Source organism: Temnothorax nylanderi, unplaced genomic scaffold (genome assembly GCF_030848795.1).
Source record: "Temnothorax nylanderi isolate EJ_2023f unplaced genomic scaffold, tnyl_v1.0 TNYL_tig0112_pilon, whole genome shotgun sequence".
In the NCBI taxonomy this organism is placed as follows: domain Eukaryota; kingdom Metazoa; phylum Arthropoda; class Insecta; order Hymenoptera; family Formicidae; genus Temnothorax; species Temnothorax nylanderi.
In genome coordinates, this window is record NW_027249174.1 from 330046 (window position 1) to 343452 (window position 13407).

General features: G+C 32.6%; 1 protein-coding gene across 2 annotated transcripts; it reads left to right on the forward strand.

Moving 5' to 3' along the window:
* The first annotated feature begins 791 nt into the window (after nt 1–791).
* Nucleotides 792–8692, forward strand: LOC139776141 (lipopolysaccharide-induced tumor necrosis factor-alpha factor homolog). 2 transcript variants are annotated; one of them, XM_071712647.1, is made up of 4 exons: nt 792–949; nt 5700–5811; nt 6103–6253; nt 6334–6564. In XM_071712647.1, the coding sequence occupies exons 2-4, from the start codon at nt 5727–5729 to the stop codon at nt 6434–6436; spliced, it is 339 nt and encodes a 112-aa protein (XP_071568748.1). In that variant the 5' UTR covers nt 792–949; nt 5700–5726; the 3' UTR covers nt 6437–6564. The 2 variants fall into 2 exon arrangements, with proteins under 2 accessions (XP_071568748.1, XP_071568749.1); XM_071712648.1 differs by lacking the exon at nt 792–949 and adding an exon at nt 980–1118 and having other exon boundaries at nt 6334–8692.
* Nucleotides 8693–13407: the final 4715 nt, after the last annotated feature.

Consider the following 13407-nt stretch of genomic DNA (forward strand, 5'->3'; position numbering starts at 1 on the left):
ACGATATATAAAATATGTCAATTATAGTGTAGGAAAAAAAACGGGTTGACCATATTTAAATTTGTAAATATATATTACTAAAAGAAAGAGAGCATTTTTCTTCTCCTAAAAATTAAGCTATTTTCAAACCGCTGAAACTCGGTGAAAAATTATTGTAGAGAAAAAAATGAAAAAAGCGTTATGAAGCTTGAAGTTTCAACTTTAACGCGCTACCGGTAATTTTTTAAAATCGTGTAACTCAATAAAAAAAAAATTGTAGAAAAATTAAGAAAAAAGTGTTTTGTAGGCAAAATGTTGTAGTTTACGGAACTTGAGTGGAATTTTTCGAGAGAATTTTTTCTATCGAGCTGTAGAGTGTCAAAAATACGTAATTTTAAGGAATACAACAATGTGCTCTTTTTTTAAAGCACGGAACAAGGAAGATAAAAAAATATTAAAAAACCACCAATAGCGCGTTACAGTTGAAACTTCAAGCTTCATAAAGCTTTTTTTAATTTTTTGTGTACGATGATTTTTCGCCGAGTTTCAGCAGTTTGAAAATAGCCCAATTTTTAGGATATGAAAAGTGTTCCCTACTTTTTTTTAGTAGTGTATATCTAAATATATATATAAGCATTGTTTCTCAGTTTTTTATTTAAAAGAATCAAAGAGCAGTTCAAAGTAATATAGTTATCTTAATCTTTTGTTTGATCCCGTTCGCGCGTTCCCGGATCAGCGATATCGTGGCGACTCCGTAACGTCTGTTTATTTGCCAATACAATCTCCCATCTACGCGAAACCCGCATCCTGCCTCGAATTGAACAGAGAAACCAATATATAGGACCAACGTATCGTTCACATGTACCGCATTCGACGCTGATAACTCCACCAGTGCGATTTTGGTGCGCGCCGCGAGTATTCGAGCGTTCTCCAACAAACGTTCTCAAATGAGAGTTCTCTGACGCAACAGGTACGCTTACCTATTAATAGATCAGTGCCAGACGAATTTGCAAGCGATCAGCTACCTAGTTACGCTTCTTGCAACAGAAAGAAAAGTTTTTAGCAGAATTTATCGCTAAGGAATAACTCGTGTTTGAAAGACAGACATACCAAGACGTTGATTTTGGAGTAAAGTTATTGTAAGTCTCGAAATTAACACTTTTTTTTATTTTTACGGGTACTTACAGCATGTGCACTGCACATTTTCACTTACGCACACATATACTAAATAACAGGTAACTGAACATATGTTACATACAGTGTTACACATGTATGATTCTCTCTTGAAAATCGATGCGTCACACATATGTGACGCACGATAGCGGACGTGTTAAGATTCGCCACTGTGATTAAAAGTAAAACCACCATAGTATAGAATCATTAATATTAAAGGAATATTTCACGTGTGATGCAAATTATTTACTTTCTAATTGCTTCAATTAAAAATGAATAATTGTTTTTAACGAAGATATATTTTATTTCTACATTTGTCAAATTATGTCTGAAAAACACTACAAAACCAACAATTATGACTTAAAATTATGTAGTTCCGAAATACAGAAATTCTTATTTTCTTACAGGCAATTTTAATCAAAGCGGAAATTGAATAAAATAAAATAAAGTTCCAATACTATATATCTGTCAGATAATTTTAACTAATATAGGTTTTAATTTTGCATACGTAAAAAGTTATTTATAATTTTATTAAATAATATTAATTACTTGGTTTTTATTGTCAAATTTGTTAATGTTATTTGATTTTATTCAAGAAAACTCTTATATATTTATTTATTGTTATTAATTTTACTAGTATAAACATATTGTAATTAATATTTTAATAAAAAGTAATCAATATAAATTCAGATGAGAGAGAAGCGGGAGGGAGGAAAATAGGGTAAGAATAATTTATTTCGTACAACTCTCACGATCTAATTAATATTACTTAGACTTCATGAAATGCGATACCAAGGAAAGAGACAGAAAATAGAAAAGAAAGAGGAAGAATGTAAAAATATAAAACAGAAATAAGTTATTGTGCCGCGAGTTTACAATTCTTTTATTAATGCAAAAGATATAGTCGTTTTTTAATAAACGTTTACATCTATCGCCTTTTGCCTTCTATTAGGCAACATACCTATATGCCACAGCGAAAGAATGTCTCTTCTTTTAACCCGATAATGTCGTCGACTCATTTTCTATAGCTTTCTGCTTCATTTCCAAAATATATATTGGAGGGGGCGAGAGTAGGTACACTGGATTGTGTGGGAAGGACTTCCTATTTGAGATATACAGCGTTTATTTGATTAGCAATATGGGGCCTTGCGTTATCTTGAAGCAAAATAACTTTGCGTCGTTTTGAGGACATGCCGAACATTTCTCTCGAAGTGTCTGATTAAAACGGTTTAATTGATATACGTAGCGTTCCGCTGTGACTGTTTGACCCAGCCTATCGGATGGATTTCTTCCAAGAAGTTTACCACTCATAATCGTCGCAGTGTACTCCATGTTCATCCTATCAGATACAGAACTTCTCTGTATCTATAATAGTTGCCGTGTACGTAGCGTTTTGATGTCGAGGTCATCGGTTGCTCAGTATTCGCCCACGATTTTTTGCGTTTAGGATTATCGTAGTAAACCCATTTTCTGTCGCCTGTCACGATATGCCACAAAAAACTCTTCTTTCGTTATCTTGTTAACAATGTGAGACTGACGTCGTAAATAATTCTACGGTTAATTTTATCCTCACATTCTCAGTATGTGTTCTCAGTATTATTCATATGTTATGAACAAAGTCATTATTTTCCTTTTAACCATATGTTCCTTCATCAAAGTCATTATTTACATTTTAACGTATTATTCATACAACAAGCTCTTCCAAGCAGATTTCTTTTAATTTTATAATTTTTCCACCTTCTATTTTTATCCCATTCACGTAGTATTTTAACAAAAATTTAATATAAGAAATACTGCATGTATTATCTTTTCATAAAAACACTTATTCTATTGTGATACTGTGAATGCTCAATTTCATAAAAATTAATTCAGTACGATGATGTAGTTAAATTATTTTCGACGCAATTTTACTTGCTATGACATTGAAACTGTGATGTGACGTATGAGTCATATTTATAGCATGTGGCGTCAAATCTTCCGTATACATTCAGATTTTTTTTTAGAGAATTCGATAGCTTATCACATTATACGATATATTACTCGTAACTCGATCCGCAATTGAGTTGCGTTCCGCGTAACGATCTAATAAACAAGTTCTAGCATAGATTTCAATATAATGACATATTTAGACGTATTATAGTGAATATGAAATTAAATAAATTGTAGTGGGTTCCCGAAAAAGAATTATGGAATAATAAAGCAAATATTTCTTTACCATCAGCGATCAATACATTTTTTATTTTTTTATTTGTTCCACTGATATCGAATTAAAAACTTTCCAAGCAAGGTTACGAAGATTATGATTAGTTATTCGGAGAAGTATTACGTCATATTTTCTGCGAATGGTGATAAAACTCTCTCTCTCTCTCTCTCTCTCTCTCTCTCTCTCTCTCTCTCTCTCTCTTTCTCTCTGTGCGCTCACACATGCATGATGATATGGTGAAGATTATGTGTGTGAGCAAAAACATACGTAACAAAAATAACTCTTTATCAGCGGATATACTCTGAAGCTTTTGGGAATTTTCGGGGAACAAGATATCAAACGTTTCAGTTTGTTAGGCACCTAAATTTGTTAAAAATAGATTTCGCAGAGTGCCGTCTACAAATTTTATCAGCAGAACATTAGCAGAAATATAACGGAAGCTGCACAGAATATGATGACAGAGTGACTGTAAGAGTCGAGCAAAATCTGTCATTTCGCAACTATTTAAATAATACATTCAATTTAAATGATTACGGAATGACAGATATCGCTCGGTTTCTACTGGCAATCGCCAATTATGTCGACAGTCTCCGCAACACGAGCTTAATTAATCAGAATTTATTTATGCAGTTGACATCTATGGCACGCCGTTTTGCTATTTATTAATAGGATTTTTTAATCTAAAATAAAAATTCAGTAATTGATTTAAACTGAAGTAGATAGTTTTTCGGAACCATTTTTATTATGTCATAACATAATAAAAATGAATTAAAATTATGTATTCACGTAAAATTAATTCAAAATAAAAATTTTATGAATAAATAGCAAAACGGCGTGCCATACATAGAGAAAGGTACAGTTTATATGTCGAATTACTTTTATGTCAAGACATAATTTTAATTCATTTTTATTATGTCATGAGATAATATTAATGTATTTTTATTATGTCGTAACATAATAATAATTGCAGAAATATAAATTATGTAAACTATCATAGTAATTCAGTAAATTAAAATTATGCTACAACATAATAAAAATTCACGAATTAAAATTATGTCATGGTTAATAGAATTTCAGTGAATAAAAATTATGCTATGACATAATAAAAATTAAAAATTAGAATTACGTGCTACTATCATTTCAATCCTAGATTTCATATAAAATTTTAAATTGAAAGAAATTTTTATTATGTTAAAACATAATATTTATTGAGAATTCCCATTATGTACATAATTTTAATTCTTGAATTTTTATTATGTACATAATTTTAATTCTTAAATTTTTATTATGTACATAATTTTAATTCTTGAATTTCCATTATGTACATAATTTTAATTCCTGAATTTTTATTATGTACATAATTTTAATTCTTGAATTTTTATTATGTACATAATGGAAATTCAAGAATTATAATTATGTACATAATAGAAATTCAATAATTAAAATTATGTACATAAAAAATTCAAGAATTAAAATTATGTACATAATGGAAATTCAAGAATTAAAATTATGTACATAATAGAAATTCAATAATTAAAATTATGTACATAAAAATTCAAGAATTAAAATTATGTGCATAAAAATTCGGGAATTAAAATTATGTACATAATAGAAATTCAAGAATTAAAATTATGTACATAATAGAAATTCAAGAATTAAAATTATGTACATAATGGAAATTGAAGAATTAAAATTAATTACATAAAAATTCTAGAATTAAAATTATGTACATAATACAAATTCTAGAATTAAAATTATGTACATAATACAAAATCGGCAATTAAAATTATGTGCATAATTTTAATTCCCGAAAAAATTTTATGTCATAACATAAAATAAATTCAGAATTAATATTTTGTCTAGACATAATTTTAATTCTGCATTTTCAATTATGTAATAGCTTAATAATAATTCGATGAATTATAAATATGTCTAAACATAAAATAATTTCTTTTCTTTGAGTATCAATTTAATTTGGTAGAATTTTTATGATAGTATTAAATAGTAAAACGGCGTGCCATAGACATCAATCTACCCGCCATATGTTCTATTTATTATTCGATTTCTTCTCTTATTGTTATTTCCTTTTAACTTTATTCCTCGACAACATTACAATCTTATATATTGCGATAAAATGTTTTAGTGATATGATGAAAACTTAAGGTTGTAAAATTAATACATGTATAATGGCAATTGCGTTTGTGTGAAACTTGTGACGACTTATGTTAATATATGAGCGTAGATAATACTATAGATTTTACGTACGAAGAACGGACGGAGAGTGCAAACGAATGATTAAACGTAACATTGAATTATAATTTATCTTGTATTTCTTTGCAATTAGATAATAACGAAAGAGTACACAATTGCAATGGAAAAAATGGAGCAACCACCAAGTTACACGTCACCATACCCTAGCCTGCAGCCACAACCGCAGCCAACGCCGCTACCACAACGTAAGTGTAAACATTTTGAAAAGAGAATTTTAAGTAATAATTATATTATAGAAATGCATACGAACAATAATTCGTACATACAATATATTTGTGCACACCTAATTATTCAAGATTAATACTACTTTAATGTGTAGCCACAAATACGTAAAATTATGAAAAAAAATCTTCTAATTAATAAAAATTATATTTAAAAAAAAAACGAGTTTATATAATATTTGTGCATATGCATATCTAATCATCTAACAATAAAATAAATACTTTTAAAGTTTAACGCGTCTAATGTGGCCACAGATACGGTACATACAATCGTAACAGGGACGGCATTCAGCAATGAAAGTCAACGTATGACCTGTCCACATTGCCATGCTGACATAAGTACGCGCGTAATATCGGAAGCGAACACGAAGACACATCTAATTGCGTTAGTCCTCTGTCTACTCGGGTAAGATTTCGAAATGTAGAGTAAGAGAATCTTACCGGAAAATAATCTGATTAAATCTGACGTTCTTTGTTCTTTCGCAGATGCTGTTGTTGTGCACCGTGTCCTTATTGCATGGATTCTTGTCTAGTCCACAAGCATTACTGTCCAGCGTGCAATACTTTCCTTGGAGAATCCAAAAATTAATCAATTCCACTTGCGATAGAAATATAAGAAGATGTACTGCAGAATTATATTACCATCAGTTAGGATATACGATTCATGAAGAAGGCATTGTTTTTATCACATATTTCAAATAAACTGTTGTCGAACTATCCACGTGTAAATTAGTTAAAAAAATTTTGTTGTTGCTCACAATTTTACACAATGTGCGAATATAACTGACACACACACACACACACACACACACACGCACATAAAAAGGAAGGGGAAGAGCTCCCCTGGCGAAAATAGAAAGTTTCATAAGCGTTTGTTAAGCGTTTACGTGAGCGTTTGCGGGAGTTTGTTGAGCGTTTAGAATCGGTCAGTAAAACGTTTAAAAAGCAGAAATTGCAACGCTTTAGCGTTTGAAAGACGTTTGTAAAGCGTTTTGAAAGTTTGCACAGCATTTTCACAGCGTTTGCACAGCGTTTACGGGAGTTTGTTGAGCGTTTGAAAACGGCCAGTAATCCGTTTGAAAAGCGTTTAAAAAGCGGAAATTGCATCGCTTTAGGGTTCTTCTTGCGGTCGAAGAATAATTAACTGTGATTGGCCAATTCTTACGACTTACGACCTACAATACATCCATTGTAGACCGGGCCTAAAACATTTAGAGATCCTCTGTTAATAAGTCGAAAGCGTTTGCTTTCATCATTGGAAACTGCGTGCAGCCTCTATTGAGCGTTTAACAGGCGTTTACTCTTGTCGTTAGAAGAAACGGCGGAAAGAGCGTTAAATGTTAAAATCTGCTTTTCGCCTCGCAGAGGGTCTGCTTATATACGCGGCTGGATGTATTTTAAATGCGAGAAAGATGCGCCGCCTAGCGGCATTGTTAGAAGAACGTTTGTTGAACGGAAGGAAAACGCTTGTCTTACGGCGCCGGATAAAGCGTTTCTTAAGCGTTCTCAAACCGTTTGCACAAACGCCCTACAATTCGCCGCATTAGAAGAGCATTTGCTGAGCAAAGGGAAAACGCTTGTCTTACGGCGTTGGGAAAAGCGTTTGATAAACGTTTGTAAAGTCTGACAGCAAACTCTCTATACGAAGTTGTATCAGCGTTCACTAAGCGTTCTCTGAAAAGCGTTGGCTTAGCATTACAGAATTTTCACGAAACGTTTTATACAGCGTTTGATAAGCGTTCCGAAAGCGTTTACAACCCAACAGCGTTGTGTAAGTGTTCTTACAACGTTTGAAAGCGTATAAACGCTCAGAAAACCCTCACCAAACGTTTGTCAACGCTCTATAAGGCTTCTTATTTTCGCCAGGGTCTTACTCTTTTGTTTTTATAAATACTGCTAGAGAAAAGAGATTACATGTATTGTATAAGATGCATACGTTTTATAAGTGTTTTTTATACTGTTCGTGGTATTTTTTATCAATCTGTAATCTTGCATTGTAAAAGGAAATTCTATAGAAAGAATTAGTAATTCTTTTAGACATACGTGTCTGACAAACATTTTAAAAACGTCTGTACGTCTTTATAGACATGTGTGCTATCTAAAATACAACACTATTAATTATACTTACGTGTATAATATATTAGTAATATATATAATAATGTACGCGAGCGTGTGAGTGAGGAGGGATAGAGCGTGAGAGACCACTAACACCGGAAGCTTGCAGTAACACAACAGTTTATTTAACAACCAAAATTAATGACGAAATTAAAGAATGACATAATTTATAAATGTATTTGAATTTAAGTGAACTCGGAAACGCGGGCGTTTTTCAGCGAATTCTCTATCTACACTTTCTCGCTTGTAGTGTTGGATAACCCGCGCGTGAATGAGAACTGACCATCACAATATCGATCGACGACAGATCTTAACCTACTGACACACTGTTGACGAATGACGGCGCGGCGGTCACGGTGTTCTAGAGCCAAGCTTGTCAGAGTGGCGTGAGGCCTCGCGGCCGATCGCCGTTAATACTCCCGCGTGATCCGATTCGAGGACACTGCCAGGCGAAGAGTTTGACTGGGGCGGTACATCTGTCAAAGAATAACGCAGGTGTCCTAAGGCCAAAAATAATTTCTTTTTTAATTTTTTTAAATATGTAAATAATTCCAACGGCACTTTTTATTTATATCAATTAATTTAACAATGTTCCAAGTACATCTGGAAATTTTTTCAAGCTGATCGCACTCGTCAATTTAAAATGGTGGACGATCAAAGTGTGTGTAGGGTCAGATTGACCCAGAGTGTTCTCCGTGAATAAAAAATAGGTGTGTTCTCCGAGGGTTAATACGATTATAGTTTATTCTTTCATAATTATTTCAATCTACTTTATTTTATTACTTTTTTAATACCTGCACTTATTTATTTAATCGATTCCGGAAAATTACTTGTTGTAGGATTCCATTCCAAGATTCTAAAGAAAAATATGGCAATGGTACCAAAAAACTATGATAATTTTGAAAAAAAAATATTTTGTTTTTTAAAGTACCTTCTACCCATTTTATTGGTTCGAAAAAATTACTTGTTGTAGAATACCGTCTCAAAAGTTTACAATAAAAATATGGCAATGGTACGAAGAGCATATCATAATTTAAAAAAATAAAAAACAATATTTTATTTTTTTAAACTTCCGCCTACCTATTTTATTGGTTCGAAAAAATTACTTGTTGTAGAATACTATCCCATAATGCACATAATGATTATAAGGGTGCCTAATAAGACTGTAGATATATTAATTTATTGTTTGACACATGGAGAAAAAAATCTAGTTTAACAACGATGAATCATATACCTAAAGTTAGAAATCTTGTTGTAGATAATTCTGTCCATTGAATCGATTAAGTTAACAAAAGTTTGATTGAAGTCGATCGTCTAGACAAAGTTGCGATAGAAATTATTTAATTTTTCGGTAATCGATTTTACATTGCTTTTTAAGCAACATTTTTCAGACATCTCACGAAATCTCTTTTAAGTTTCTTTTCTACGATATATAAAATATGTCAATTATAGTGTAGGAAAAAAAACGGGTTGACCATATTTAAATTTGTAAATATATATTACTAAAAGAAAGAGAGCATTTTTCTTCTCCTAAAAATTAAGCTATTTTCAAACCGCTGAAACTCGGTGAAAAATTATTGTAGAGAAAAAAATGAAAAAAGCGTTATAAAGCTTGAAGTTTCAACTTTAACGCGCTACCGGTGGTTTTTAAAAATCGTGTAACTCAATAAAAAAAAAATCGTAGAAAAATTAAGAAAAAAGCGTTTTGTAGGCAAAATGTTGTAGTTTACGGAACTTGAGTCGAATTTTTCGAGAGAATTATTTCTATCAAGCTGCAGAGTGTAAAAAATACGTAATTTTAAGAAATAAAACGATATGTTCTTTTTTTAGCACAGAACAAGGAACAAGGAAGATAAAAAAATATTAAAAAACTACCACTAGCGCGTTACAGTTGAAACTTCAAGCTTCATAAAGCTTCTTTAATTTTTTGTCTACGATGATTTTTCGCCGAGTTTCAGCAGTTTGAAAATAGCCCAATTTTTAGGATATGAAAAGTGTTCCCTACTTTTTTTTAGTAGTGTATATCTAAATATATATATTAAGCATTGCTTCTCAGTTTTTTATTTGAAAGAGTCAAAGAGCAGTTTGAAGTAATATACCCAGATATAGTACAGCTGATCTTTGTGAATTCATAAAGATTAGATTCAGATCTTTTTGAATTCATAAAGATCAGCTGTGGTATCTGTGTAGTTATCTTAATCTTTCCTCGATTGTTTAATTCTGTTTCCGGAACAGCGATATCGTGGCGACTCCGTGTCGTCTGTTTATTTGCCAATACAATCTCCCATCCACGCGAAACCCGCATCCTGCCTCGATATGAACAGAGAAACCGATATATATTAGGATCAGCGTATAGTTCACATGTACCGCATTCGACGCTGATAACTCCACCAGTGCGATTTTGGTGCGCGCCGCGAGTATTCGAGCGTTCTCCAACAAACGTTCTCAAATGAGAGTTCTGTGACGCAACAGGTACGCTTATACCTATTAATAGATCAGTGCCAGACCGATTGCACGAATTCGCAGGCGATCAGCTACCTAGTTACGCTTCTTGCAACAGAAAGAAAAGTTTTTGGCACAATTTATCGGTAAGAAATAACTCGTGTTTGAAAGACAGACATACTAAGACGTTGATTTTGGAGTAAAGTTATTGTAAGTCTCGAAATTAATACTTTTTTTTTATTTTTACGGGTACCCACAGCATGTGCACTGCACATTTTCACTTATGCACACATATACTAAATAACAGGCAACTGAACATATGTTACATACAGTGTTACACATGTATGATTCTCTCTTGAAAATCGATGCTTCACACATATATGTGACGCACGATAGCGGACGTGTTAAGATTCGCCACTGTGATTAAAAGTAAAACCACCATAGTATAGAATTATTAATATTAAAGAAATATTTTACGTGTGATGCAAATTATTTATTTTTTAATTGCTTCAATTAAAAATGAATAATTGTTTTTAACGAAGATTTATTTTATTTCTACATGTGTCAAATTATGTCTGAAAAACACTACGAAGCCAGCAACTATGACTTAAAATTATGTAGTTTCGAAATACAGAAATTCTTATTTTTTTATAGGCAATTTTAATCAAAGCGGAAATTGAATAAAATAAAATAAAATAAAGTTCCAATACTATCTGTCGGATAATTTTAACTAATATAAGTTTTAATTTTGCATACGTAAAAAGTTATTTATAATTTTATCAAATAATATTAATTACCTGGCTTTTATTGTCAAATTTGTTAATGTTATTTGATTTTATTCAAGAAAACTCTTATATATTTTTATTTATTGTTATTAATTTTACTAGTATGAATATATTGTAATTAATATTTTAATAAAAAGATATCAATATAAATTCAGATAAGAGAGAAAGGGGAGGGAGGAAAATAGGGCAGGAATAATCTATTTCGTACAACTCTCACGATCTAATTAATATTGCTTAGACTTCATGAAATGCGATACCAAGGAAAGAGACAGAAAATAGAAAAGAAAGGGGAAGAATGTAAAAATATAAAACAGAAATAAGTTATTGTGCCGCGAGTTTACAATTTTTTTATTAATGCAAAAGAAACGATATAGTCGTTTTAATGAACGTTTACATCTACCGCCTTTTGCCTTCTATCAGGCAACATACTTATATGTCACAGCGAAAGAATGTCTCTTTTTTTTAACGCGATAATGTCGTCGACTCATTTTCTATAGCTTTCTGCTTTATTCCCAAAATATATTGTTAAGGTGGGGCAAGGATAAAGACTATGGTTATGTATCTGACCGTCCTTTATTGCAAAAACCACAGTATCGTACGGAAGCTGGCGAGCGAGTGAGAAGCGCGGGGGATTCTGGGCTCGGCATGGGCGCGCGATTGCGATAGACGCGCTACGCGAGATGTAACGCCTCCCGTCGGTAAGACGTAAGTGTCGATAAGTCCTAACATATATATCGGAGGGGGAGAGAGTACACTGGATTGTGTGGAAAGGACTTTCTATTCGAGATATACAGCGTTTATTTGATTAGCAATATGGGGCCTCGCGTTATCTTGAAGCAAAATAACTTTGCGTCGTTTTGAGGACATGCCGGACATTTCTCTCGAAGTGTCTGTTTAAAACGGTTTAATTGATATACGTTGCGTTTCTCTGTGACTGTTGACTCATAGTCCAGTCATTTTAGACAAAAATATGGCTTCTGTGCAAAAAAATTAGATCCTACTTTTTTTTGTTTTTAATCGCTTTATTTCGTTGTTTTAAATAACATATTAAAAATAGAGAACAATATCGGCAGGGCTAAAAAAGTTATTCAAGATCAAAGGTCACGAAAATCAGTTTTTTGCGAAAATTTCGTTTTGTATGGCTCGAAGGTCAATTAAAGTGGTTACAAAAAAGAAAGATCATGAAATTCTCTACAAAAATGGTTCTATTCATTTTTCACGTACGATGAACCGTTTGCGAAATACAAAGTGACGAATGTGTACGTCGAGCGTTGTATCCATTTCCGCACCACCTTTGAGGTAAGATACAAGGCGCGTAAAGCTAACTTTACACTAAAATTTATTTTGCTAATAATAATTACATTAATGACCAACAAACGATTCGCATAGAGAAAAATTAAGAAAGTGAAAGTAGGGGAGCCAACTTACTGGAGGTATAAAATATGAGTCCCCTGTGTTGCCAATGAGAAGTATAGTAACCTTGGCAACTAATTGTTTGATGGGTATAACGACAATAATAAGAACGTCAAGGCAATGGAACAGTCACGAAGAACCGCCGCAATTTCTGGATCTCTCGAAGTTCTTTTCGATGAACATATGCAAGTGCCAATTTCTCAAGAAAAGTTCCTATCACACACACACACACACACACACACACACACACACACACACACACACACACACACACACACACACACACACACACACACACACACACACACACACACACACACACACACACACACACACACACACACACACACACACACACAAACCGCTCTAATAAAAGAAAATTGATTTCAATGCTCATGGACACATTCAAAAACGTCAACATCGCAACAAAATAAGCTCGTGATGATGCAGATGTGTTAATTATTAAAACAGCAATGGAAGAATCAATCGTTAACACCACTGTCGTAGTAGGCGAGGACATTGATCTTTTGGTTCTTCTCATAGGGGATAATCATTCACAGCAACAATTATTTTTCATGAAACCAGGCAAGGGAAAAGTCAAGACTCAATTTTATAATTGTAACAGTATAATTATATTCCCTCAACGTCGACGCGATCCGACTCGTCGGGAGTTCTTTTGGCGTATATATGATATTGTTATTCTGTATAAATATGTTATGTTGATGCTTAGAGTGACTCAGGCGAACAGGAAACATATTATTTAGATAATCTTAAAAACGAGATACGGTATAAAGGAACTATCGGT

What these genes read in the sequence shown, in the direction of transcription:
- LOC139776141 (XM_071712647.1), top strand. Translation starts at nt 5,727, where the DNA reads ATGGAAAAAATGGAGCAACCACCAAGTTACACGTCACCATACCCTAGC. An exon ending in GCCAACGCCGCTACCACAAC is followed by an intron (nt 5,812 to 6,102) that starts GTAAGTGTAAAC and finishes ATGTGGCCACAG; the next exon opens with ATACGGTACATACAATCGTA. An exon ending in TTAGTCCTCTGTCTACTCGG is followed by an intron (nt 6,254 to 6,333) that starts GTAAGATTTCGA and finishes GTTCTTTCGCAG; the next exon opens with ATGCTGTTGTTGTGCACCGT.